Source organism: Trachemys scripta, chromosome 13 (genome assembly GCF_013100865.1).
Source record: "Trachemys scripta elegans isolate TJP31775 chromosome 13, CAS_Tse_1.0, whole genome shotgun sequence".
Classification (NCBI taxonomy): Eukaryota; Metazoa; Chordata; order Testudines; family Emydidae; genus Trachemys; species Trachemys scripta.
In genome coordinates, this window is record NC_048310.1 from 9,470,096 (window position 1) to 9,498,081 (window position 27,986).

Genomic DNA, 27,986 nt, shown 5'->3' on the forward strand with positions numbered 1-27,986 from the left:
AAGATATCCAGAGGATTTTTACGACTTATATACCTCAAGCCAGTTTTCTTCAAATCTTTGTGTGTCACACTGCATCATTCGTTTCCTTTCTTTCATTCTAGCTATTCACCAGGTGCCACTTCCAATTTAAAAAAAAAAAATTGATTCCTATCGATGGATAAAGAGGACCCCAAATTCCCCAAACTCCAAATGATGTTGAAAATGATTTTTCTTTTATAGTGCAAACAAGTTTTTCTTAGAAGAATTTTCACATTAATGAGGCAAATACACCCCAGTAGCAAAAAGTAGGCAGGACATCCCTTATACATGGGATAAAAGGAAAAAGGCAGATCTGAAGTACATGGTTATGTTGCACAGTGATGGAGATGTGGATGGAGAGGGACTCGGAAGGATTTAGAGAAAATGGATCAATAGCACCAAAGCAGAACTTTAAATCAAGGCTCTTGATATCCATTCAGTGGATCACCGAGTGACAATAAAAGGGCATTTATCAGCATGTCTGACTATTTGAACTGCCAGTGAAAGCCTTACAATAGTCACAATTATAGACCTGACAATGCTGAGAATGTAAATGCTGCTTTAACAGCTGCATCACATCACAACTGACTATACACAAAGCCTGAAAGAGCCAACAAATTATGAGTTCCTGACTATAACAATAGGACCACGATTGTAGGCAGGAACTTCAATAGTAAATAACATAATATGACAAACTAGAGACTAGGTATTAGCAAAATGTGTTATAAAAAGTACAAAAGTTTCAAAAATGTCTAAAAATTTCTTTGTGTTGGGATGAGAGAGTAATCTGTGGCCTGGAATTAGTATTAATTGTTATTATAAAAATTACAGAGACTGTATGAGATGGCTGGTTCTTAACTTCTTGCAAATCAAACAAAAGGCCCATTTGTAAACTGCTTTGGGTGACTGCTTGAAGGCTGGCCAGATAGTTGGTAAATTTAAATACTTGCAGTAGATACAACCCTGCCAGTGGAAGGTGGAATGACAGAAGGATTGTACACGATGGATAATGCACTCTACAGGGGTGTGATTTCTAAAGCACACAAACATGTTGTGCATTAGTCAGTCTGTGTTAATCCTGCTGGTGCACTTTAACCCAGTGCTGTTTTAAACAGTCTTGTGTGAAAGTGCAGTCAAAATTTCTTTAGTATGGTGGGCATAAGTCAAATTCCCTTGATATTACTCCAATATATGATTCTCCCACCAGTTCAGTCATCTGTGCCCCAAATGACATCCCAAGAATCCACCACAACTTTTCCCCATGTTAAGCCCATTCTTCCAAGAGGAACAGTGTTGCAGCCACCTGACTAAGGAGTGCTAGGTTAGATTCTCATCCAGAGGCTGCTAATGGCCCCTTGCACTGACTGGTAGAGGTCATCATTGCTAGACCTATGCTAAATTCAGCAGTTCCCAGCTCCTGCAAACTCCCCCCCCCCCCCCCCCCCCCCATTGCCCCTTGTAGGATGTGTTTGCTCTTTGTCTTGAGTTCATTTTGAGCTTTTGATTTCAACACCTTCCCTTCCCCACCCTCAGTAACTCACAGTGAAGTCAACTTGTCTCACCTGGTTTAAAGTAAGGACCAAGTTCTATGTAACTTCTGCCCAAAGCCACAAGTTTAAAAAGCCTAGTCCTGAACTAGGAGAAATCAACAAAAACTAAACTTGCTATTGGGTTTTGTTATGAAAGTTGTGCACAGTTCTAGTAATTAACAAGTGACATAAAGGTTGTGTCACCTCCCCTGGGTCTTGTAGATCATTGCACCACTGGAAAGACCAGCAGAGCTCACAAACTGAGCACAGATCAGTTAGATGGCCATGTCTGGACCAGAGCACTCACACTTTGGTCACTTAATAATATCCTCTGAAACGTAAGAGTACAGAAATCTCATTTGCTTACCAAGATGCCTGGGCATAGGTATAATTTGAATGGCTACTCATGCATACCAGAAATCTTTTACTCACAACTCTAGAAAGTATTGTAAATTAAAATTTAATGAAAAAAAATAATCAGGATTTACAACAAGATCCATATCAGTTTTCAATAGCAACTGCCTCTAGACTTCTCTTTGCAACGTCAAACCGATGTTTGGTCCTCTTTTCCCTCCCCATCATTTAATTTTCTAAGCCAAAAAGTTTTAAATTTTTAAAATTTTTACCTATTATTATTATTATAAAAGTGTGTAAAAGCTAAGAACCACGGAAGTAACAGTCTACACCTAAATGTACAGGACGGGTAGCATAGCACCCTTTGCAACCTCACCACCATTCAGTAGTAGTAGTTACCTTCACGTGACCCTCACCCCAAGATGTTCGACCACATGTTCTCTAAGGTTTCAGAAACTGTTTTCTTTTTTCTTTTTCTTTTTTTTTTTTAAAATGAAGATTAGAAAGAGATGATTAGTTACAAGGTTCCCAAGCTGTGTCATCTTCCCCGATCCTGATGCTTCTTCGTTTTTGTCTTTTTCTTTTTGTCCTCCTTTCTAGGTTTCAATGCACAGACGCACGCAGACACACCAGCAATAGCTTTGGGAAGGTCAGTTCCTCTGTACCACTTGTTTTTCTCCTTGTCATATACCTGGACAGTTTTGGAGAAGACAGTGTCTTCCCAGCTATAGCCTCCAAGAATATAAATCTTGCCTTCCCAGACTGCCACTCCAGACTCACTGTTTGCTTGAAACAAGGGAGAGACTCTGGTCCACTGGTTACACTGAGGGCTGTAAGACTCCACACTCAGAATGTCAAAGCGTGCCATAGTTTCTATGTTGTCATCACTGCCGCCAATGGAATAGATATTGTCCTCCAAGGTGCACATGCTGTGCCACCCCCGAGCAGTGATCATTGGCCGCTTTTCCTCCCAGACATCTGTGCGGTAATCATAGCAGAGGAGATTTTTTCTATAGGGACCAATTTGGTAATCATGGCCCCCGGAGATATAAACAAATTCCTTGTAGACAGTGCCAGCATGCCCATAGGTAAACCTAGGATAGGCAAACAACAACAACTTATTGGTTTTGCAGACTAGTGCAAATATTTAACAGTGATTGTTAAATATCAGTGCTGCCCATACAGTTAAGAGGTCAGTGATTTCATATCTGTTACATTTACAAGTGATATTTAAAATTGAACTAAATTACAATAAAGTTAGTTAGTTATTCAATGGGGGTCCACTAAAGAATAGTTTGGGCATAAGCTTTTGTGGGTAAAAAACCCACTTCTTCAGATGCATGGAGTGAAAATTACAGATGCAGGCATAAATATACTGACACATGAAGTCAGTATATTTATGCCTGCATCTGTAATTTTCACTCCATGCATCTGAAGAAGTGGGTTTTTTACCCACAAAAGCTTATGCCCAAATAAACCTGTTAGTCTTTAAGGTGCCACCAGAGTCCTCATTGTTTTTGTGGATACAGACTAACAAGGCTACCACTCTGATACTAAAGAGTAGTGTTGGTTCAACTTTCTCAGCAGCATGAAAAAGGCTTTAGGAAACAGCAGAAGTAGCACGGCTCTCGCTAGTATTATTAAGTTGGTAATAAATTATTTGCGTCTATTAAAGTCCCAAGGAAAGTGTGGAGGAAAAATAAGAAAGGAAGATTTGCTGGGCAAGGAGTATTATGAAGGCTTTATGGGAGCAGTGATATCATCTGAGAGTGTGGTTCCTTTGGCTTCCAGGAGATGGAGTGTAACTCATGGAGAGTCTAGCCTGTGCTAAATTTAGGATTGGTGAAGTGGCGTTATATGAAAATAAAGACAATTCACTAACTGAGTGTGGGATTTTCAGAACCAATCAGCTTTAACTTAACTTGACATCAACTCCCATTGACTTCAACAGAAGCAGAGTTAGACCAACAATCAGTGTTTTTGAAAATCTTACCCTAAATCTGTATGCCAAGGAGGTCTTTCTAACCATAGCATGGGCCAGGTAACATCATCATCCATAGAAAAACAGCTCCAAAGTACCTAGAGCCTTAACTTGCTGTATCACCTTTTTTTAAAAGGAGATCAGATTCTGACAGAAGCCAGTCACCTCAGAGAGACGTACCCACACCTGCAAACAACCACTGTAACTTTTTGCTGGGGATTTTTTGTTAGTTTGAGAGTCCCCAGTGAGAGTCCACAAACTCAATCCTCAGAACTCCCATTCCCAAAATTTAGGAAAAAATGGGTTTAGATTCGCCAATTAGAGAAATATTCAAATTTAAATCAACTGGGGGGAAATGGGGGGGAGGGGAGAGGAGTTCTACATTCCTCCTTTGCAAACCAGGACCACTGTTCTGGGATACCCTATAAATCTAAAGATGGAATATGATCAGAAGATCCAGGACTGTCTGCAATAAAGCTTAAGGAGGCAAGCAACAGTCACCTGTTTAATTTCTTCTGTTTTAATTTTGCTATCAAAATTGCTGATGACTGAAGATGCAAAAAAAAAAAAAAATATATATATATATATATTTAGAGTTATATTTCCTAGAACAGCAAACCAAGCTCAGAAAACTCTCTCAGGCTCTAGAGGACTAGTGCTCCGTGACAGGAACTCCAAAGAGAATTCTGAGGCTGTTCTCGTTACGTCGTCGTAAGTTTACAAAACATAAGTTTTGCAACCAAATAGTGGATTAAACAAAAAATGGCATTGAAGATGGATAGAAGTATCAGATTATTAGAATTCTCTCACTCACCACCCCTGAAAAGACAAAACAACCCCCTTCTCCCCCCCACCCACCTCTGCATGCATCTAGTTCAGAAGCAGCTAATTCTTAGACAGTTATATTTCCCCCCATTCTTGCCATATAAGAATTCAACATTTCTATAAATTCTGTTACAGCAGAAATAGATTATAGTTAAAACACTTCCCTCCTACCAGAAATCTGGGATTGCCATAAAGGAATTGGCAGACGATGCTATGATTAGCTCTCTCTACTTTCCCATTTGAGTCCAACATATCTCTCTGTAACAAAGACATGGACAGCTGGTAAAGTCAGTATAAAACCAGAAGCGCATGCTACTTCCTACAGGGTGACTCGCATCCCTCCAACCCTATCTATTCTTGTAATACAACCATTAAAAAACATGATTCCTGAAGCAGTTATTTTAGCTTCACACTGAAGTGGTTTAAACAGTTGGGCCTAACCCTATGACAGCCGAATCCATATTAAAATCAGTTTAGCATGAAATGACTTAAAACCATGCTTAAACATGTCAGGACTCAATGTGCACAGAACCTAAGAGTTGTTTTTATTTCACAGAGCAAGATTCTTTCTCAGCTACAGACTGCAAACTCTTTGGGCCCACTACCTTAGCTTCTTCCATGTCTATATAGTGCCAAGAATAAAGAAAACCAAGGTTTATCTTAAATTATCATGTAAAGAGAAGATGAAAGATGTGTATACTTGTTAATCCAGCTGCATGCAAAAGCCCATGACCCAGCACTCCTTCACAATACTTCTGTTTGGATGATGTGTTATTGAGACATACAAGCAAGCTCCAACTATAGGACGCAGAAGGGTCCTTGAGATGGAATACAAAGACTACCACAGTGCCGTCTTACTTGGTGAAACGGGGCCAAGTGGCTGGCGAATGGCGGTCCGAGTAGCAGCACCATTCATAGAGACTTTGGAGTGAAGACGCCCCAAGACTTGGTTGCATTTGACCAAGTCAAGACTCTCAGAAGAGGCTTATAAACTCTACATGAAGCGAGAACAAGTTGAAAGACATTCCAAAGGAGGATCCAAACTCAGATGTTTTGAGCCACAATCTGAATCTGCGCTAGGACCTTTCAGCATGTCCTCCCCACACAAAACTAACTGAGTTTATAGATGGTGCTGAGCATCCACTGCCCTCATTTAATACAATGGGAGCTGGCGCTGCTCCATAGTTTTAAGGGGGGAAAAAAAGAGAGAGAAAAAAAAACCCCATACAGGCTATATGCTGTGTTGCATTCTGTTGTACTGCTGATGTGGAAGGATCAACAGTGATCAGCGCCAATCATAGCAAATCAGTTCACCATGGTTTTTTGTTTGTTTTTAGAGACAATTCTATTGACACTGAGTGAACTCAGCTGACTTTTACCTATACCAACAGGACAGCAGAGTCTAGTAATGGCTGAGCGAGGAACCGCATTTGACAGCCCCCTTCAATCACGTCTGGAAAATCTAGCATAGACACAGCCATGGAAAATGCCCTGAGATTTCTCCTTTCTGCCTTCTGACTGCTGAACAACTTCACTTGATAGCAGGAGTTCTGCTGTAGGCAGATTCCTGTGAAACATCAAGTTGTCCATCCCGTCATTACTTTCTAATACAGCCGACGATCTGCTGAAACAGCCTAGTCGTGTTTCAGCTAATCTGACTTAAAACGTGCTTGTCCACAGCCACACAAACCAAGCAGACTTAGAAATCATAGCAAATGGTTTCGCACACTTAGCTTTTGTCACCTTGAATTCTGCGCAAACACCATTGCTTAAGCCTTTGAAACGGATGTGGGTACAACAGGACTGCAGTAGTTTTAGAACAGGCCCAGTCATGCTCCCATTGAAGGCACTAGGCATTTTGCCGTATGTGTCTAAGGGAATGTTGTCAGACCTGCTGAGCAGAGGTGTTAAAGAGGAAACGGTTTCAAGCCACAATATTAATTAGAGATGCTGTGCCAGTTTCGAAGAACCTTCCCCGATGCAATGCAGCGTGAATTACAGCTTCTGCTGCAGTAGAGCCATCCCGTGACTGCGAGAAAAGCTCAGAATTTCTCTTAAAAAAAACCAACAACTACTGGATGAGCAGCACACTCTTCACCTGATTTTCTGAAGGACTAAGGACCCACAACTCCAAGTCAATGGCAGCTGCAGGTGGTCATTTTTCAATGTTAGACAGTGCCTGTCCTGCAAAAATATTCTTGATATTATTAAGGTGGCCTGACACTTCCCATTAGAAGATCCTATTTTCAGCTGCTTATAATTTTGCCAAACTTTAATCATTCGCGCTGAAATTTTCCATGCCAAGTGTCTGCCTCGGATGGAATTTAGAAACCAGCCAAAACGATTTAGCCGTTTTCAAGTACCAGGCTGAGGTTTTGTTTTGCTCATGTCAAAAATTCTAGTAACCATTTCTTTGAAAAGGGTGAGCACCACCATACTTTATATCAGGGACTTAAAATATGGGAAGGACGAGGAGGGAAGTAGGCCTCTGCATCAGGATTTCGCAGTCTCTATGAAAATCTGTCCAAATTTGGCAAAAATGTAATATAATTTTCACCTGCCCGGGAGAAACTTCTTCAATTTTAGCAGCTATAATCTTCAATGATTCTGTCCTCACTGAGCATGCTCCAAGCCCTCACAGCTCCTACTGCTGGCCAGACCACACATATGCCACCCCCACCGAGTGACTGAGCATGGGCCGTCTAGTATAGGCCTACAGAGGTGAAGCTTTCCTTGAGATTACTGCTCCAGTCCAGGGTGGGGCCAGGCTGGAGGGGATGTAGAAAACTGACTGAGAGCAGGAGTGGTGTGTGCAAAGACTGAAATTGTCTGAACATGGATACTGGGATTAGGTGTGTATGTGCTGGGGGGAGAAATGGGGCTTGGAGGACAGGAAACCGATCTGACAAGGAAACGGGGAGAACTACCACTGGATCAGCAAAGAAACAGAGAAGGGACTGGGGGGTGGAGACTGAGTGGGGAGGGAGGGGAAAGACAAATCAGACAAGGAACCTGAAGGGGAAAACTAGAACTGGCTGTGCAAGGGCAATGGGACTGGTACGGCGAAGAGAGGACTGGGACAGGAACAGACTGGAGGGGATAGGACATACAGGGTCATGGTTGGGGAGGGAAGGGGGGTGAGGGGAGATGCAATTATCTGTGACTACTAGAAAAGTAATAAATGGAGATATCCTATCTCTTAGAACTGGAAGGGACCTTGAAAGGTCATTGAGTCCAGCCCTCTGCCTTCACTAGCAGGACCAAGTACTGATTTTTGCCCCATGTCCCTAAGTGGCCCCCCTCAAGGATTGAATTCACAACCCTGGGTTTAGCAGGCCAATGCTCAAACCACTGAGCTATCCCTCCCCCCTAACACTCCCCTCCAGAGCCTATAATGAAACCCAAGATTACAGAGCCTCACCATTCCTCTGCTGTCAGCAAACAGCTGTGAACCCTACTGGCAAAGCGTGCGTCTGATCCCCCTCTAGTGTTGGTACACATAGATGATAACAACCTACTACTGCTTTCAGTTACTCCTTTAGCTCAAGTGGCAGAAGTCTGTGCAGAAGATCTAAAGGTTCAAATCCTGCTGATGAGCCCACGTGGATGTCAGTATGATGTCACATATTGCAATTTCTATTTTTTTTCAGTTTACTTTAAAAACACCCCACAAACGAGGAAATTACACACAAAAAAACCCATGTGACAAAATTGTATGTGGACATGTAATTAGAGACTATCATAGTGGATATGCACAAGGGGGGCAAATTAAGGCTGAATGAACCACACATTTGCTAATTTTTGAGTGCTTGACTAGGCTACCTTACTAATGTTCTTTCAATGTAGTGTTTGTGGATGTCTGCAAGATACTATCCAGCCCCTATTAGTAATGTCTTATCTGAAGGACAAGTTCTCACACTGTGGAGAGAAAGCAGGACACTCCTCTTCCTTATTCCTAGGCTAGGCAGAATTCGTTTGTTTTTTTCTCCCTGGTTTCAATGATTAATATCGATTTTTTTATTTTAATTTTTACAGTTGTAGGAAATTAAGAGTGGGGGAAGGGTTAAGGCAGCGATGACAGTAAGGCTGCAAGGGGCTCCCTGCACAGCTGTGGGGCCCAGAATACCCAGCTGCAAGGTGCGGGGAAAGCTGTGGACCTGGTCTGGCAGTGTGGAGACCCCCGGCTGGGACTGCAAGGAGGACGACAAGCCCCCAGTGATGAGGCAGGCCACCCCGCTGTTGATTGGCTCTTGCCTGGGGATGGAGCCATTCAACAGCAGGGTGAGTTCCCCCACAGCTGGGGGCTCACCCTCCTCCTCACAGTCCAGGCTGCTGGTCTCTGCCCTGCCCCACCAGGACCGCAGTCTTCCCCTCACCTTGTGTTTGCCGGGATCCAGTGTCACCAGCCCCATGGCTCTGCATGGAACCCTCTGTGGTTCCTCTGCAGCAGAGCTACTTGCACAGCCAGTGGCACCAGTCCCTGCAGATGCAAGATGCAGGGCCGGGAAACGGGTGGGAGGCTTCACTCACGCTGACTGTTACTGATGGATTTTTGTTGATTTCAGCACCAGCTGAAATCAACCTAATCTTTACTGATAGCCATTGATTTATAGAATCATAGAATATCAGGGTTGGAAAAAACCACAGGAGGTCATCTAGTCCTACCCCCTGCTCAAAGCAGGGCCAATCCCCAGACAGATTTTTGCCCCAGATCCCTAAATGGCTCCCTCAAGGACTGAACTCACAACCCTGGGTTTAGCAGGCCAATGCTCAAACCACTGAGCTATCCCTCCCCCTGCCAGGCCTCCTTATTTTCCAGCTGCTAAATTTCCATTAAGAAACAGCTGAAAATATATTGTTCTGAGCTGGATGGAACCTTGTTATGGGTTGAGTTAAAGCCCTCCTGTAAGGCAAAAGCTGCATGGGAACCTGTCCAGGAGCTTTTGGCTGAGTATTGTTTTGGGTGTGGGCAGCCAGAACAGAAAAACCGGGAAAGAGAGAGCAAGCGCACTCACCTAAAAAGCAGCTGAGACCCTGGTGGGTGACCCTGGGGTGAGGTTTTTTGGGCCAGAGGGGCAGGCTAAAAGAGCGTTCTTGGTGAAGAACAAAAGAAGCTGTTTCCTGCTATTTGTTTCCTTCTGCATTCAGAGAAACCGCACTTTGTTCATTCTTTTTGTAATGTAACAAAACTGCAAAGAAAACACCAGGCTCCACCAATTTCTACTTCCAACTGGAACATCCCCAAGCCTGCAAAACTTTGACTAGCCACTCAGATCAAAAAGGGACAGCAATATTAACATACCTGCAGAATGCCACGTAACAGGAATTGCTGTAGTTGCCACAGGAACATTATTTGACCGTGAAGGGGAGGGTGTGGGTAGGATTGTCCACAACTGTATTAAAATGTAATCCACATGTGATCTAGGAGGGTGGCTTTCCATAGATACAAATGGCAGTTAGGCCCTTAACTCTCACTTGTGCAGAAACCTCTCCCCCATACCCAGGAGGGCGGGGGATTTGATGGTGTTTAATCTCAACTGCCAGACCCACATATATGTGCGGAAGAATATCTGCCTCTTGCTTCTCAGGAGCACTGAGTCTTCTTGTTGGTCCAGGTCATATTCACATAGCTACACATGTCCAACACAGAACTGGAAAAAGGAGACCTCTCTGCTATCCATGTTTACACTAGCTGTCTAGGATTCTGACCGTTAGCAGCTAAGGACTGAACTGTTAGCATCAGAGAATAAGAAACACACCACAAATTCTAGGCAAAGTAGACTCTGAAGGGTTCTACTGGAGATACCACCTAATAACAACCAAGCAAACGTGACCACTGAAATCAGAGGCTGCTGTGCACTCTGGTAATACAACATAAGCAGCAGCTACCTTTACGAACCTCAGAGACTCATGCAGTATCATGAACGGCTACCATACCAGTGGGAAAGATCTCACTACCACCTTCAAAAGGTCACCACCTTGAAGTTCTAGGTATCAATTTGGGATGTAAGTAAAATCAAGTGTTAATGGTGCTCACGGTACAATTAAAGCATCCTCAAGAGTGGAACAACTAAGTTTTAACTTGGACTGCACACCCGTGGCACATGGATCTCTCCATATTGGCATGTGTACAAGCAGCCAACATAAAAATACCCGCAAGGAAGAGCAGGTGGCAAAAAGCCCAAACTAGAGGACATAAAATACATGGTGCTAAAGGTACCCACCCAAATAATGCCTTGCACTGAGATCTAAACAATCTGAAGGGATTCCACTGAGACCAACCTCAGAAAAGACAGTCTACAAACACAGAACGTGAAATGAGAAGGCCCTTTTCCTTGCCCTGTTACAGTTGTAACCGCAAGGTGGAGACCAAAGACAACCCCAGTGGATCTCAAATTCATGGCCTCGAGGAGACAGCTGCTCAGATATCATGGGCTCAGATTATTCCTCTTTTTCCCTCCCAGGATACTCACATATAGGACTGAACACAGTGGATCTTGGAGAGTTCTTTTCTTTAAGGAAAGCATGGTTTTCTAAACAGACCACTTTACCTTGGCAAGCCTGCTATATAAGACCAGGCATCTTTTTGAGGGCTATAGGTCTCAGCTGAAGAAAGAGCCCCATTTTCATTCCTCCCACCAACAGCTACCAGCATATCTGTAATGGCTGCAAGGTAGAAATCTACGCGTCGTTGTCTCATGGAGGCAACCTGCAAAATAAATAAATAAAATAAAATATCGACATCCTCAAACAATCGGTAAGTTGATTTAAAGAGTAGGTTTAAGAAGATTTGTTTCCTCCTATGAGTTTTAAAAAGGGCTGCTATTTGTGTTTGCCATACATATTAAGACAACAATAAAACTCTGCTCTTCTGTAGCACATGATACATTAGCATTGACGTTTAAAGGTCATAGAGGGATAATGGAAAGCATCTAAAGCTGTATCTACACTTGGAGCTAAGGGTGTGATTCCCAGCTTGCGTAGACATACTCACGAGCTTGCATGCCAAAAATAGTAACAGAGCTGTGGTAGCACAGGCAACGGCATGGACTAGCTGCCCTGCATAGAAACCCACCTGGACTGCACCCATATGCACTTGGGGCAACTAGTTGCTGCCTGTGCTATTGCAGCTACACTACTATTTTTAGCTAGCTTGATAAGAGCTAGCACAGGTATGTCTACACGAACTGAAAATCACACCCCTAGCTCCAAGTGCAGATATAGCCTAAGAGACAAACCACTCTATTCCTTAGTGATACACGGCCCATCTCGCAATATCCTGTGCGCCCAGAGATACTGCGATAGACTCAAACACTGAACCCCAGAAGGTTCTGAGTACACAAAGAATGGAAGATCAGTCCAAAATGTAGTATCGGTTTAATATTGGGAGGGAGGGGGTTCTCTACTCAGACATGGAAGGGGAAAGACTCGATCCAATATATGTTTTCCATCTTTAATTACTCTGGTCCCTGTATGGCCTTAAAAATCTTGCACAGTGGTCCTTGCACAGCACTTTGGGCCAGATTTTCATAGGTGTTTAGGCACCTAAAGATGTAGATGGGTGCCAAATGGGATTTTCAAAAGTGTCTAAGCAGGTTAGGTGCCTACACCCCAATGGGAGTTGAAAATCTGGCCCCTCGTCACTACCAATTTTGAAAAGTCATAGTCTTTCACTACTGGTGTAACTACAGTGTTCACAGAAGTTATCCAATTAGCTGTTTCTACTGAGAGGGGTGTTTTAAGTTTTCAAACATAAATATGCGGGTATATTTTAGTGCCCACCACGACTGTTCTTCTTCCACCAACAAAGATAAAAATAAACATTAAGGACTTTAAAAGAATAAGATGTAATACAGCTTGAGTCTCACCTTTATCCACTGGTTACAGCGGGGATCATACCTATATAGAAGATTTGAAGCTGCATCCCCTCCATTGTCTCTTGAAAAGCTGCCTCCAGCTATGAAGATGAAACCTCCCAGCACTGCAACACAGTGGTGACTTCGCCTGGCTGGGAGTGGCGTTTCTGTTATCCATTGCCCCTTTTTGGTGTCCAGGAAGCAGGTATCATCGCTTAACTCCAGGCACCGTTCCGAAACCTCCCCACCCACAAAGAGGAGTCTCTCTTCATTTGTACGCAAAGCCGTCCGCTTGTTCTGGAGCACTGGCTGGGCTGTGACGTTATTATGATAGTTCACTGCTTCTTCTATAAACCCCTCACAGTTTGCTTCCTTCGGGAGAAGAGAGCAGACAGCAGGCTTGACTCGATGGAGGAGGTCACTCTTCGGTATCAAGGGAAAATGAATGTTGTCCAGTACCTGGTAAGCCTCGTTTTCTCTTTCCGGGTATTGTGTCAGCCACTGCAAGGCGGCCTGCAGCAAGTCGTGCTCACATTCCTGCTGCACGTTGCTGCTCCCCAGATACTGGCAGAGTTTTTGGATGGAAATGTTCTGCAGGAAGTTAGGCGTGAAAGAGAGTGTGCCAAAGTTCTGCAGGATGAAAGAATCGATGTAGGAGTCCAGGCGTTTCAGGTTGTAAATAGAGGCCAGCTCTTGAAGGTACAGGTAGTTCTCCTCGCTGACCTCATTTTCGAGATACTCACAACAGAAGTCAACCACCTTCCAGATCTGCAGCAGGTGAGCTGTTTCCAGCACATAATCAATGTTGCCACCATCTAAGGACAGCTCACTGCCATATAGGAAATCCACCACAGCTTTGAGACCAATGTAAGAGGCTCCAAATAGTTCGACCTCTTTTTGATAGGCCTCTCGCATGCCAATGGTGAACATGGAGTTGAAGTAGTCACTGCAAACAGCTAGGAGATTCCGGTGGGCAGGGACTCTTTGTTCGTCCACCACCAGAATAATATCACAGAAAAGTCCTTGGTGTCTCTGCTCATTCAGACTCTGAAGGACTAGACTGGGGTGGTCAGCCCATCTGTACACCTGAAATAAAGAATTTCATTATATAAATCCGTGGTACGTCCACACCTTGAATACTGCATGCAGTTCTGGCCATCCTATCTCAAAAAATATTAGAATTGGAAAAGGTACAGAGAAGGGCAACAAAAATGATTACGGGTATAGAACGGCTTCCATCTGAGGAGAGATTAAAAAGACTGGGACTATTAATCTTAGAAAAGAGATGACTAAGGGGGGATATGATAGAGGCCTATAAAATCATAAACGGTGTGGAGAAAGTAAATTAGGAAGTCTTATTTACCCCTTCACATAACACACAAATGATGGGTCACTCAATGAGATTAATAGGCAGCAGCTTTAAAACAAACATAAGAAAGTACTTCATACAACGCACAGTCAACCTGTGGAACTCATTGCCTGGGGATGTTGTGAAGGCCAAAAGTATAACTGGGTTTAAAAAAAAAAAAAAAAAAGGAATTAAAGAAGTTCATGGTGGACAGGTCCAGGACAGGTCCATCAATGGCTATTAGCCAAGATGGTCAGGGACACAACCCCATGCTCCAGGTGTCGCTAAACCTCAAATTGCCAGAAGCTGGGACTGCATGACAGGAGATGGATCACTTGATAATTGCCCTGTTCTGTTCAGTCCCTCTGAAGCACCGGTCATTGGCCACTGCCAGAAGACAGGATACTGGGCTAGATGGACCATTTGTCTGATGCTATATGGCCATTCTTATGTCCTTAGAAATTATATCAGACAGCAGCTTCCTTCAGTAGATGAAGTGTTCATCCTCACAGAAGAGCAGATATTCTTTTTCACCAGGTATAAGGACTTGCACCGCCAATGACCTATTAAGTCTTTTAAAAGTAACCTACTAGGTATAAAATATATATTGGGAGTGGACAATGTTCATACAGCAATGCTTGCGGTTTGATCATTCAACCCATGTATAATAATTGTCGTGCTGGGTTTGTGGCCGATTTCAGCAGTCACCCTGCCAAGACTTACGTGAAAGCTACTCCTATGGTAAATCTTGGCAGGATGGCTCATTTGTAAGCTCCTTGGGGCACTGATTGTATCTTCCTCTCCGTACAGATCTAAACACACATCATCTGCACTCAAATAATAATAATACTGTTCATCCGTGTTTAGAGTCACCTAGTATGATGGTAACCCATTCCCATTGTTGCTATCATCCAGAAGCTAAGGTAGTTTTCATTTTTAATTGTTGCATTTATATATCGGAGGTCTAGAATGTGGTACATGGTCTGTCAAATGCTAGACCAGTATTAACAATTATAGATGTTGAGAAGGTTACATCAAGGTTGTGTGTTGGGATTCTGCCCTGTGACCATGCCCCTACTTACACTGTGGCACTATATCAGAGCTGGAACTGTGCTGCAAGGGATTAGAGAAAATTCAAATAAGCATCCCTAAATTGGGGAAGTTTTACCAGTTATATCGATAAGTATACAGCTATAACTTGCCATGTGGACACATACTTTCTGATGCAAGAGTGGCTTTTTTAGATTCATCTTCAACCCTTTCTTAGGCAACACAAAAAAATACACTATTCTATTGGAATAAGAGTGTTCACACAGGGAATGGGGGGGATTATACCAGTATAACCATGTCGGTTTAAATTTGCACCTTAAATTATTAAAATCGTTCCCCATGTAGACAAGGTCTTAGAATTTAAGTTCCTCAGGGCAGGAACTATGTGTTTGCACAGGACCCAGCATCATGGGGCCCTGATCTCAGTCAAGGTCTCCAGGCACTACTGTAATACCAGTAATAAATAACAAAAATAGCACTGAAAGGGTCTAATTAATCATAGAAATGTTAAAATGCTGTCAGCAGACTCCAGGGTGAACCCCCAATGACAAGTGGAATGTATTTAAAACTTTAGGGAGTTTTTATCTTTGTTAAAGCATTTTTCAAAAGCAATCATAAGTAACGTCAAATAAATAAGAGAGCATGCAACAACACGAGTGTGCTATATGGAGTCTCCAAAAGGTAAACCAGTCATTTTGGGCAGGTTCTGCAAGACAACAAACTTTCATTAGATAATGACCAGATAATAGCAGACAGCTTGTAACACCCTATTCTGAAGTCCTCAGACGTATAGATATTGGATTAAACTAAAAATAATATATGCTCTCTTCCCTTTGTAACAGGATTATCATCTCTCTCTCTTACATTCTTTAATACCATCATCTTGCATAACGAGATTACAGCAAAATTTACAAGTTACCAAAGGCTCCTATTTATTAAACGTGCTGCAAAGTCAGCGGGGTAATCCCGAATGCCACTTATGACAACTTGTATTCCCTGACTTCTTGTCTCAGTGGAGAAGTGCTGCCACTTTGAACACCGAGCATAAACTGAGCACACACACGGGACTATGCAGTAATGACTCAAAATACGTTAATACACTTCACCTGCTTGCCAAGTCATCTGTTCACTCTTAGAACATTGAGAAAAACGGATAGCTGCAAAAGCCAAGACCAAGACGACTTTGACATTAAAAACTAATAGTTTCCCCATGCTAGTTATATTCTGTATAACAGGTTTAATACTAACTAGTAATTCTAAAGTTAATAAATAATAATAGCAACTGCACACGCAAAAGGACAAAACAATGCTGTTGAGATTATAGATTTGTAAAGTGATTATTATTATGCTACAGTTTTTAAATGCTACATGTGATCTGCGCAGTGGTAAAGGGACAAGATTGAAAGTCATGTATTTTAAAAATGTTTATTTACCTGTTTCTCAACGCTTGTAGTTATTATAGCCGAGAAAAGTTTGAAGTGCCATTTTACTCTGGACTATTATTAATGCTTTACTCTTTGCTTTTCATTCAACTTTGACAACCAAGATATTGAAACTGACGATTTTAGCTTTTCTGGCTCCCTTGTACTAGCATAAGGGCATAGTGTGCAGAGCAATATTGAAATACAATCCTCCCCCATTTTCACTAAGATTAAATCAAATTAATGGAATCATTATTAACAATAAGGATTTACAACACTTAGTCTCCATTTCTGCATCAGAATCTACTTGTATAGACTACCGTGGGATCCCAACTGAAGTCAATGTAGCTGTGCATTGGTGCAGAAACAGATCCCAACAGCACCCTTAGCCCTTACATAGAAAGTGAATGTTATGCTTGTGAACAGTGCCACTGAGTTCACAGAGAGTGCTCACATGTGCAAGTGTTTGCAGGATCAGGGTTCGAATTCATACAAAACCTAAGCCTAGGTATAAAATTTAACTTGTCTCTTTAACAAATCTTCAAAAAATTCAATTCAGCAACAAAATTAAATATACCCCCTTTGAATTACTGGAGAAAAACCTCTAGATACAGAGAAGGATTACGTGTTGCCAGTATGTGCCATTTTTAAAAATCATGAATCACTCTGAACAGATGGCCTATTTGCTGCAGTTTTTTTAATTGCAGCCAATGGAATAAACTTACATTTTAAAATCACCTGTTACATGCTACATTATATACCTAGGAACTAAATATCCAGTTGTTTCATCATGGTTGTCTCACCCCCCCTTAAAAAAGGAGAGGCGCCTCTTTCAAAGTAATCATCATTTTAATTACAAGTTTTAGCAAGCAATGCAGAATTCACTAACCTTGGAGGATTCACTTATCTTGTGCGGTCGAGAAATTCTCGTTTGTCTGGTTGCCTCCATTATAGGATGATTTGTGATACTTCTAGAACAGAAAACAGAAAATAAGTTCTCAGCATATGAGCCTAACATCAGCCTCTCAATGATGGCCAAACAGTCACATAGTGATAAAAAATAGACAATAGGAACACTTACATACACCTGTATATATTGATCTATCCATTAAAAAGAGTTCAGTGTTGAAAATAGATTCTCTAACCCCTTCTATTGGTCTTATTTTGTCTTTTGGCCAACAATTTGTTTTATCAAGTTTATTGATAACTTCAATGTACATTAATGTATTATCAAAGCTCATCACCACTCTTTTAGTTACGTACCAGTATTATCAATGTCATCACACCTCTGAAAATATTGCTTAACTGCTAGTCCCTACCACACCATGAGAAGTCTGAACAGTAATAGGATACAGAGCTTTCTTCTAGGTTGCTGGTTCCAATCCAGTCCAGGTCAGTAGCCCATGGTAGCTGAAGGGAGTTTGGTGGGTTTCAGTCTAGTTTTCATTAGGACTGTGACTATATCACCAAGATCACCACCATAACTAGTTCCCTTATTAGGAGAGAGACAGAGGGTTGAACAAGCCAGAGAAACTGATCTACCAGATTACACCCACAGATGGTCCTTGAGGCACATTGGCAAGGTAGTGTGAAGGAATAAATAGACGACTTCATTTTCTAGTGCTATTAATACAGCACCTTTCACCAGCACTAAATTCACTTTAAGAAGAAAGAAAGAAAGTAACCAAAAACATTGTATTGGAGTTCGCGCCCCCCCGCCCCTCCCCGAGAAGAGGCAGATTGAGTTTGAGTGACACACTTCTTGTCCATTTATTTATTTTAGGAGCTTGTATGACACAAAAGAGTTTCTCTGACAGTTCTAAAGCTACATCGCAGTTTGGAGTCAAAAACCCTTCAGAGAATCCCTCTGAACTATTTAGCTATTGCAGGCAGATTCGGCCACAGGGATGGGGAGGGGCCATGGGCTCAAAAAGCAATGTGCAGCGATGTCAAACAGCATTTTTGAGCCCAGCAACAGATCAACACACACCCCATTAAAGATATTTTGTCTCACCACCGACTGGTGGAAATTTACCTGGAGTGCACAGGTCTGCCTGCTTGAGAACAATGGAGAGAGGTCACTCACCTCCACTGAGACCTACGCCTGCTACCCTGAGCAGAGCTGTCATTTGAAAGAGAGTTATGGGTTTGGTCCTCTCCATAATAACGAGGCTGAGGAACCACCACATCATTTGCCTCAGGATTTCTTCTATAACAGATATTCACAGACTCAGATACATGGACAGAGAGACAGTGTCTAGAGATTCCTCTTCAGTTTTAATTCAAAGCTATTACCTCACCCAGCTTGGTTCAGTTTTTCCACACACATTTATAATCTGTAGAGCCCTTCCAGAGATCAGGTTCTGCAGGGGTGTGTATACACACACACACACACACACACACACAATTTAGCTATAGCCAAGCGAGAATCTGGCAAGATGCACTGAAACCCTGAAAGCAGAGAGAAAAGAGGGGAAAGCAGCAATCTGGATCACTCAACTTTTACATTGCATTTTATTGCAATGCCTCAGATCACTATTTGGGGGGGGGGGGGGAGGCAGAATTGCCCTGACTAAAGGGGGTGGGGGTTAACTAACTACTCTCAGGTTTTGCTGTGCTCCACTTGGCTCAGTGCTGCAGCATGAGGCATGTTCCTGTTCTTTAGTGCAATTGGGACGGATGAAAGGCTGGGACCCAATGCCGTCTAGGTACTAAGAAAAGGAGAGTTTACCACGGTGCAGCGTCCCTACAGTCTCCAGGCCGGAGTGCCAGCTGCCCCAATGGGACTCAGCGCCGCAGGCTGGTGCTGAGGCTGTTCTGGCCGCTGCTGGTGTCTCTCTCTCCTCTCCCTCTGCAGCCATGTCTCATCCAGGAAATGCTGGCGGGATTGAAAGGGGAAGGAGCCAATAGGGAGAGAGGAGCTGTGCTGTTTGGAGGGGAGGAGAAGGGTATAATAAACGGGGTGGGATTAGGAAAGGCTGCTTGACATCAGGCCAAATTACTGCAAACAAACAACAAGCAGCCCCCAAGCCAGGCAGCTGCTGCTCTGGCAGCCAGAGGCTCAGTCCGTGGGAATTAATATTCCACTCAGGCAGGGACTGTGGTTCCTTTCTGCCTTGCCCAGGGAAAAGGTGCAACGTTGGCTTGCAGAAGGCAGGAGGAGAGGGGAAGGGACAGGTTACTACGGCCTCCTGCTCCCAGTCTTAGCTGGCACACTTCCCCCTGCTCTCAGGGCAGCTCCTGATCATGCTCTTAGGGCCCAGGCCTGCCATTACCTGACCCTGAAAGTCAGTGGAGTTACTGCCCTACAGAAAGTTACCGGCATGCAGTGATTTTTGCATGACCAGGGCTTTATATTGTTCAATTACCTCCTGCAGGGGGAGAGGAGTTAATGACTTTTAAGTTAGTACGCACTGCTCCCCAGCTCTTCACACCTCCTCATGCCTCATTATCCTACCTGATCTGCCTCTCTTCCCACCTGCTGCAGGGATGCCAAAGCTAACGGCCAGGACTGCTGAAGGGTTGAGCCTGGCTGCTGGACTCCCACTTCCAAACAGATCTCAGCACCCGCTTACTGGCCAGGCCCCAGCAAGGGATAGGAGTGGAGAGAGGCAGCTCTAAGATGCTGAATATCTCTTGACTTTCCTGGGAGTGGAGGGTTCTCAAATCTTGCAGGATTGGGCCCTGAAGGAGACGTAGACTCCCAGCCAGTGCAATTTTGAAAGTAAATCCTGGCAGGAGGCGAGCTGGACTAAGCCTTCGTGCTCAGCAGATAGTTGGATGCTTCCTTTAAAATGACTAACTATTCTTTTATTATCCTAGAGCACTGGTTTTCAACCAAAGGTCCGGGGAACCCTGGGGAGGGGGGGGCACGAGGAGGTTTCTGGAGGAGGGCCAACCAGGGCCCAGCATTAGACTTGCTGGGGCCCAGGGTAGAAAGGTGACGCCCCACTGCATGGGGCTGAAGCCCACGGCCCTGAGCCCCACCTCTGAGGGCTGAAGCCGAAGTCTGAGCAATGTAGCTTTGTGGGAGCCCCTGTGGTGTGGCGCCCCAAGCAATTGCCCGGCTTGCTACCCTAATGCCAGCCCCGGCTTTTATATGCAGAAAACCAATTACTGTGGCACAGGTGGACCGTGGAGTTTTTATAGCATGTTGGGGGGGCGGGTTCAGAAAGAAAAAGGTTGAAACCCCCTGTCCTAGAGGATGCCCATTTTTTTGGGTAACGCTCCACACCAAATCCCTACCACTTAAAAAGTTATCCCTTGGTAACGGGTTGTATGGCAAATATCTAAACACAGCCAAGCCTAATACATCCTGTGAAGTTTTCCTAGCACTTCTTACATGCGATATTTGCAACTATTGTTATAATTCCATGATTGTTTTGGGGGTTAGCAGCAGTAGGTGTGTAATGCAAATAAGGTAACTGTTGCAAATATTTGAATGAGGACAGTCACTGTAAGAGACTACACTATTACTTAGGTGATGATGATTACTTAGGTTCTATTTAACATTGTGATGTTAAAAATCTCTGTAAAGGGGTGTGTGCGTACCTAACACGTAGCCAAGCCATCAAAAAGTGTTCATAACAACCCCAGTAACCATATGGTCTTTTTATTTATCTGGATATGAAACTGTATGTCCTCAGGAAAATACAACGAGGACAAAATGCAGCAGCACACCTCTTCAGCAACTTGGGTTGCTGTGAGCACGCACACCTGTGATGCCCACAATATCCACCACCCCTGCGTGCACGCACTCACGCATACACACAGGATTTGCAGCCTGACCAGCAGCAACTTCTGGGCAGATTTATGTTTGGAAATCCATCTGCACCTGAAGGTGCATGGAGCAGCCATTCCACGTCTTCATTCTCCTAGCCCCTGGCTGCACTGTTCAAAGCAAGCAGGGGTCCTGGTGGAGCCTGGGAGGAAGCAGGGAGAATGAAGCAGACCCACAGCTTCCCCCACCCCACACTATGGGTTCCACCACTCTCAGGGGGTGGGGGATTTTTCTACCCTCCCCTCTGTCTGTGGCCTAATGAGTGCACCATCATAGCAGGGTCACTTCATGAAGGGAGGTGCTGCTCTCCCAGCAATGCATGGGAAGCTAGAAGCAAAAGATGGCCCAGCAGCGTGGAATAGTCGAAATAGCTAGAAAAGAAAGGGCAGGAAAAGAGCAAAGGTGTGATGGATGAGTGGTGAAGGAGCAGGGGCAAGCTGCTAATGATCCAGTTTAACTTATAGTCTCCCATGGCCAAAAGCCTCTGGGAGTCTTAACAGAAATCCCATTACATGCATTCCCTCCTCCCACTCTCTCCCTCTGGTCCAATGACTGTTCTACGGTGGATAAATACGTACACAGTCATTGGGCCAGGGAGTGAGTGTGAGTGAGAAGGACTCTGTAGTCCAGTGGTTAGGTGGGAGACCCTGGGTCCAGTCCTCCATCTCCAATCACTCTTTCATTATTTATCCCCCATGGAACAGCTTCAATAGGAGAGAATGAGGGAGCCCCACATCAGACTATCCTCTAGCCCAATGGTTAGAGCATCCTCCTGAGAGGTCCTGTCTCCTCTACTGGAGAGAGGGCAAATGAACCTGGATCTCCCATGCAAGAGCTCTAACCACTGGGAAAAACTTATAAGGTGGGCAGTGTTGGCGGCACTTGAATGGGACCTGATTCAGTCAGCGGCCTTTCAGCACACCTAGTGGACTGGGCCCTGCAAGCAACGTCTGTCTTCCCCTGGTTTGTGAATTGCTTTCCTGCTTAGGTGGGAGACAGGCATCTGGATGCTAAGAGTGAGGCAACAGTGCGAATACCCAGAGGCAGAAACTTAAGAGCCTATTGGTTTTGGTGGATGGTAGTGCAGCCACAAACGGAGAATATCATCACTGAAGAACAGGCTGGCTTTCATGCTGGAAGAAGTACCACAGAACAGATTTTCAATCTTCGTGTTCTATGTGAGAAGTACTTGCAACACCAGCAGGACATCTACCACGTCTTCGTTGACTTCAAGTTTGACATGTATGTATGAGTATGGCATGAAGCTCGCTGGGAACCATGGAGAAGTACAATGTTGGTCATAAGCTTATTCTTACCATTAAACAACTGTATGCCAAGGCCAGCAGTGCAGTTCTCGTCAGTGGCACAATAGGAGAGTGGTTTCTCAGCACTGTTGGAATCCAGCCAGGCTGCCTTCTTTCACCTACACTGTTCAACATATACTTGGAGCGCATAATGACTAATGCCCTGGAAGATCACATATGCACAGTCAGCACTGGGGGGGCAAACAATCTCAAATCTTCGGTTTGCTGATGATATTGACGGCCTGGCAGGTAGCGAAGATGAACTTGCTAATGTTGTGAAACGATTGGATGAAACCTCCTCAAAATACGGCATGGAAATCAGTGCAGAGAAAACCAAGCTGATGACAAACAAACGTGACGGGATCAGCTCACATATCGCTGTCAGTGGACAAGAGCTGGAGACAGTGAAATGGTTCAAGTATTTGGGGCAATCATCACTGATGAAGGATCAAAGGTAGAAATTCTGGGGAGAGCTGCGCAAACAACAGTGGCAAAGTTAAAGCCAATTTGGAGGAACAAGAACATCTCCCTGGAATCCAAACTGAAACTGCTGCCCGCACTGGTCATCTCCATTTTTATGTATGCATGCGAGACATGGACCCTTACGGCAGAACTTGAACGGAAAATACAGGTAGTGAAGATGAGATACTTCCGTAAAATCCTGGGAATTTCCTACTTTGACCATGTCACTAATGAAGAGGTCTGCAACATCATCATCCAACGCGCTGGGTCATCTGAAGACCTCCTGACGACCGTGAAGAAGCGCAAGCTGAAGTGGTACGGCCATGTAACAAGATCATCTGGCCTATCCAAGATCATCCTCCAAGGGACAGTACAGGGGAAGAGAAGAAGAGGTAGACAGAAGAAGAGATGGACTGACAACATAAAAGAGTGGACAGGAATGGACTTCGCGGAGACTCAAGCACTGACACACAATCGTCAAGGGGTGGAGACGATTGGTTGATTGCTCATCAATGATGGTGCCCCAACCGACCAATGCGATGATGATGATGATGAGTGCAGCCAAAATTGGGACTTAGGTGCCTAAGTACCTCTGTGGATCTGGGTCTGCGTCTCCGCCACAACTCTGGGTCCCTGGGGGCTCCCACCTCCCCTGAGCTCATCAAGTTTCACCAAAAGGGCTTCCACAGGCAGTTGCTCCCAGGATTCCTCTTTATAAGTGGCTCTCAACAGCAGAGGGGGACGCCACATAACGTGGCCTGGGGCTATATTATCTTTCCAGTAGCATCACTACATCCCGCTCCAAGACCATCAAGTTCTCCACTCACATTGCTGGAGCTGCAGCCAGCCTGCCGAGGGCTCCTGTAGAAAGAGGCAGATGCAGCAGGCTAGAACTGCCCCTCACCTGCCACCATCACCACCCCATGCGAGGGGAGGATCCATGCCCAGAGTGGGAGATGACTGGCCCCAGAATTACCATTAAAAAAGACAATGCGCCAAAATCGCCTTTCAGTTACACAGGTGCAAATTTGGTGCCAACTACCAAAGCAGATGAAGCGGTTACTTTTTTTCCCCTCCAAATTCCCACTGGCGCATCTGAGAGCAGTGTTTCATCCTACATGCCTGTAAAAATAAATACAGTTCTCCATAAAAGATTTGCCAAGAGAGAGGTGGCAAAGAGAAGGAAGAGAGGGGAAAGAAGGAAAGTTTGTCAGTTAAAATGCAGCCATGGTCAGGGCATGAATTTCCAGGACTGACATAATGTTCAGGGGTCACTGGCACATCTAAATATGAACACTGAGGTTCCTGATTCATTGTTCTATCTACGTTAATGTTCCACATCCCTCGGGGCTTCAAATATTCCAACTACAGAAGAGCAGAGAAGTGTACAATTAAATTGTGGATGGTTGAAACTTGACCAAAGCTTGGACTTTTTTCTTTCCAATTATAGTGATATCTGACATCACCTACCTCTCATCTGTGTGACCTCAGTAGCTCAGGAACTAGCAAATGATGAGAATGGTGGACTAGAAAAGTATTTTGTCTATGAGCAATTAGCTGTTAAGAAAAAATTGAGATCACTCAGGCTTTCAAAGGAATGGATGGAAAGTTAGAACTATTAAACCAGGGGCGGCCAACCTGTAGCTCTTCAGAAGTTAATATGCGGCTCCTTGCATAGGTGCCGACTCCGGGGCTGGAGCTACAGGCGCTAACTTTTCAATGTGCTGGTGGGTGCTCACTGCTCAACCCCCAGCTCTGCCCCAGGTCCTGACCCCTCTCCACCCCTTCCCCTAAGGCTCCTGCCCCTCCTCCAGAGCCTGCCATGCCCTTGCTCCTTCCCCTTCCCCCCTCCCCCAGAGCCTCCTGCATGCTGTGAAACAGCTGACTGTGGTGGGCAGGAGGCACGGGGCGGGACGGGGAGGCGCTGATCGGTGGGGCTGCCAGTGGGCGGGAGGTGCTGGGGGCGGGGAGCTGATGGGGGGCTGCTGACGTATTACTGCGGCTCTTTGGCAATGTCCATTGGTAAATTCTGGCTCCTTCTCAGGCTCAGGTTGGCCACCCCTGTGTGTGACCACACTGCCATCTAGTGGCTGTAGCCTACCAGAATGTAGGGCCTGATCCTCCCAGATGCTGAGTGCCCTCAACTCCCATTGACTTTAATGCAGATTTATCTCTCCTCCCACTGACTTTAACTGTACCTCAATCATTGAGATTCACTGCTGGGATTAGCCTGATTCGCTGTGATTTGCTCAATCATCTGCTTACATGGATCTTCTTGCAAGATCAGGGCTTCCAACTGTATAGTGGTAAGCCACATGCTTTATAATTAACACATCAATTGGTGATCTCACCCCCCTTTCCTTTCTCAGCAAATATTTAATAAATGAATGCTGTGCTGGAGCCTTCTACTATGTGACGGGGTGTACCGGCCCTGCACTGGAGCAGAAGGGGTTAAGGCAGTGATCTTAGCAGTAGAAGCCACGCCCCCTCGACCCTGCTGGGCATGCCTCAACTGTTGCTACAGTATAAAAGGGAGCAGCTCAGTTGGGGTGGACTGCTGAGGAAGAAGGATGTGCCTTGCTGGCTCCAGCCCAGGAGCAGCCAGGCATTTGGTCGGAGGGAGCAGGAGATGCCGCGGCCCAGACAGGCACCCTGGCACCGGCAGAGGTCCTAGAGAAACTGAAATTGCCTCACCCCAAGACCCTGAAGGCACTCTGACTTCAGCGACAGGAGACACGACAGGAAGCAGCCCAGGGTGGGACTAGTCAGTGTCCCTGCAGCAGTTGGTGTGTTCGGGTGGCCCACCAAATCCCCCTCCCATACACTCTGGCCATTGGGGTGTGCCTCCCTGAAGACAAGGGGAGTTCCATGGAGTTTGGTGATTGGGGTGTGCCTCCCTGAAGACAAGGGGAGTTCTGTTGACTCTGGCCATTGGACTACACAGCCCTGTGGCCGAGTGCAACCATATTGACTTAACCATGGGGCTACCACACCTTTACCCCTCCCTTAGGGTGACGGGGTGGGGGGCAGGTATTGGCCCTATGACATACTACTAAAACTTCATCACTTTTACAAAATATACAACAGCGTATTCTGAAATGCTTCTAATAATTCATGTATATGTAGTGTTGTTGTAGCCAGGTTGGTCCCTTGAAACATGTGTGAACTATTTATGCTAAACAGCCGGTTCTACTTTGTATTTAGCTGTGACACTGAGTCAATTTCCCAGACCTGAGGAAGAGCTCTGTGTAAGCTCCAAAGCTCATCTGTTTCACCAAAGGAAGTTGGCCCAATAAAAGATATTACCTCACCCACCTTGTCTCACTAACCAGGGCCGGCTCTAGGCACCAGCAAAACAAGCTGGTGCTTGGGGCGGCACATTTTTAGGGGCGGCATGGCCGGCGCCAGAATGCCGCCCCTAAAAATGTGCCCCGGCCACCCTAGCTCACCTCCACTGCTGCTGCCACGGCGCGCGAAACAGCTGATTCGCACGCTGCTACTCACCCTCCCTCCCAGGCTCTCAAGCCTGGGACTGGGGGGAGATTCCGAGTGGCCGCGGCATGGCGCCGCTTCTCCCCCTCCCTCCCTCCTAGGCTTGAGAGCCTGGGGGGAGGAGGCAGGGCTGGGGATTTGGGGAAGGGGCGGAGTTGAGGCGGGGCCGGGAGTGGGGTAATTAAAGAAGTGGGGGGGGAGGGGCAAAATTGTTTTTGCTTTGGGCGGCAAAAATCCTAGAGCCGGCCCTGCACTAACCATTAAAACTATTTACAGTTGTCAAGGGAAATGAACAAAGTATGGTGTACACAATGTGATGGAATAGGCTCTTTTTTTTATCGTGGTGGTTCATTTATTTGAAAAATTCAGTCATTCACAATGGGTCTCCAAATCTTCAAGAACCAGTGAGATTCTACTGTAACTGTCTAGTTTTCAGAACTCTGATTTTCTTCACTATTAATTACAACCTCTGATTAATGGTGACACTTTTTCAGGGACTTACAGGCTCGGGTATACATCTCCATTCTTGTGCGTGCAAATTTTACAGCTGCAAACCCACCTCTTCTTCTCTAGCTCTGTAAGTCTATGTCCCAAATGCACTTTTTTTAGGGTTTTTGGTAACACTAGTTTGAACTGAGTGTTTGTAATTTGCAGACCAAGAGGGGGCGCTAGCTGCCTCTGAAACACAGAGTAAAACCCGCCCACAAGCCTACAACGACCCAGGCGCTGGCACGGCCCCAGTCACAAGTTGAGACCTGGGGTAATCCCGACGGAAATGCGAAATCACCCACACCCAGAGTTCAAGATCTTTAATCTTCCTGCCACGGTTAAAAGCTTTTGGCGGGCTTCCCTTCTTCTTTCCTGCCAATTTGATATGCAGCACATTATTTTACCCTTACTCTACTTTAAAAAAAAACTTGCATCAGCAGAATCGCCTATTTATTGCATTTATGGAGCATTCTCAGGTGGTTTGCTCATGTTCTGGCTCTGCCCTCCCCCACTTCCTTCTGCAAATTCACTGTCGTCACCCACCAGGATACAGTCCCGTTCTTTCCCATCTCCTACCTGCACCAGCTTGCTCCTTGTCAGGTGTCCTCCCGTTGGGCCACCTCTAGATCTTCTGGAACCACTTCTTGACCCAGAGGAGTAATAAGGGACCGTGTCATCTTGCACAAGGGTTGTCCCTGTTTCCTGATCCCTGGTGTGAGTGGATATGTAATGCATCACTTTCTGTTGGAGCCCGGGGGGGGGGGGGGGGGTTGACCCTAACACACTCCGCCAACGACTCTCTCTAGGAGAATCCTCTTCATCATCCCCATGAAACCCTGAAGCCAGTGACAAATCTCTGGCAAGATTATTTTTTTGGTCAGTTTCATGGGCTTCCCGCACCCTCTCGCTAAAGCTATGACATCATCGCATTTGCAATCCCAGTAATGCTTTGCAGAGGAGAATGGGGAGGGGGGGGGGGGGGAAAAAAAAAAGTCGTGGGAGGAAGGGGGTGGTAAGGAAACACCACTGTGTTGCAAAGCGGAGGGGTGTTCCTGCACCGCTTTCTGTTTGGATGGG

At 45.1% G+C, this 27,986-nt stretch overlaps 1 protein-coding gene across 4 annotated transcripts; it reads right to left on the reverse strand.

Annotated features, from left to right (window-relative positions):
• Positions 1–1,453: 1,453 nt before the first annotated feature.
• KLHL36 (kelch like family member 36) lies at positions 1,454–27,863 on the reverse strand. 4 transcript variants are annotated; one of them, XM_034788476.1, is made up of 5 exons: positions 27,486–27,863; positions 17,272–17,350; positions 12,576–13,649; positions 11,259–11,416; positions 1,454–2,995 (listed from the first exon to the last, which is right to left on the reverse strand). In XM_034788476.1, the coding sequence occupies exons 2-5, from the start codon at positions 17,329–17,331 to the stop codon at positions 2,440–2,442; spliced, it is 1,848 nt and encodes a 615-aa protein (XP_034644367.1). In that variant the 5' UTR covers positions 17,332–17,350; positions 27,486–27,863; the 3' UTR covers positions 1,454–2,439. The 4 variants fall into 4 exon arrangements, with proteins under 4 accessions (XP_034644367.1, XP_034644364.1, XP_034644365.1 ...); XM_034788473.1 differs by having other exon boundaries at positions 17,272–17,353; XM_034788474.1 differs by lacking the exon at positions 27,486–27,863 and adding an exon at positions 19,114–19,256.
• Between the last annotated feature and the right edge of the window lie 123 nt (positions 27,864–27,986).

What these genes read in the sequence shown, in the direction of transcription:
- KLHL36 (XM_034788476.1), bottom strand. Translation starts at nt 17,331, where the DNA reads ATGGAGGCAACCAGACAAACGAGAATTTCTCGACCGCACAAGATAAGT. An exon ending in AGATAAGTGAATCCTCCAAG is followed by an intron (nt 13,650 to 17,271) that starts GTTAGTGAATTC and finishes TCTTTATTTCAG; the next exon opens with GTGTACAGATGGGCTGACCA. An exon ending in TATATAGCAGGCTTGCCAAG is followed by an intron (nt 2,996 to 11,258) that starts GTAAAGTGGTCT and finishes TGCCTATCCTAG; the next exon opens with GTTTACCTATGGGCATGCTG.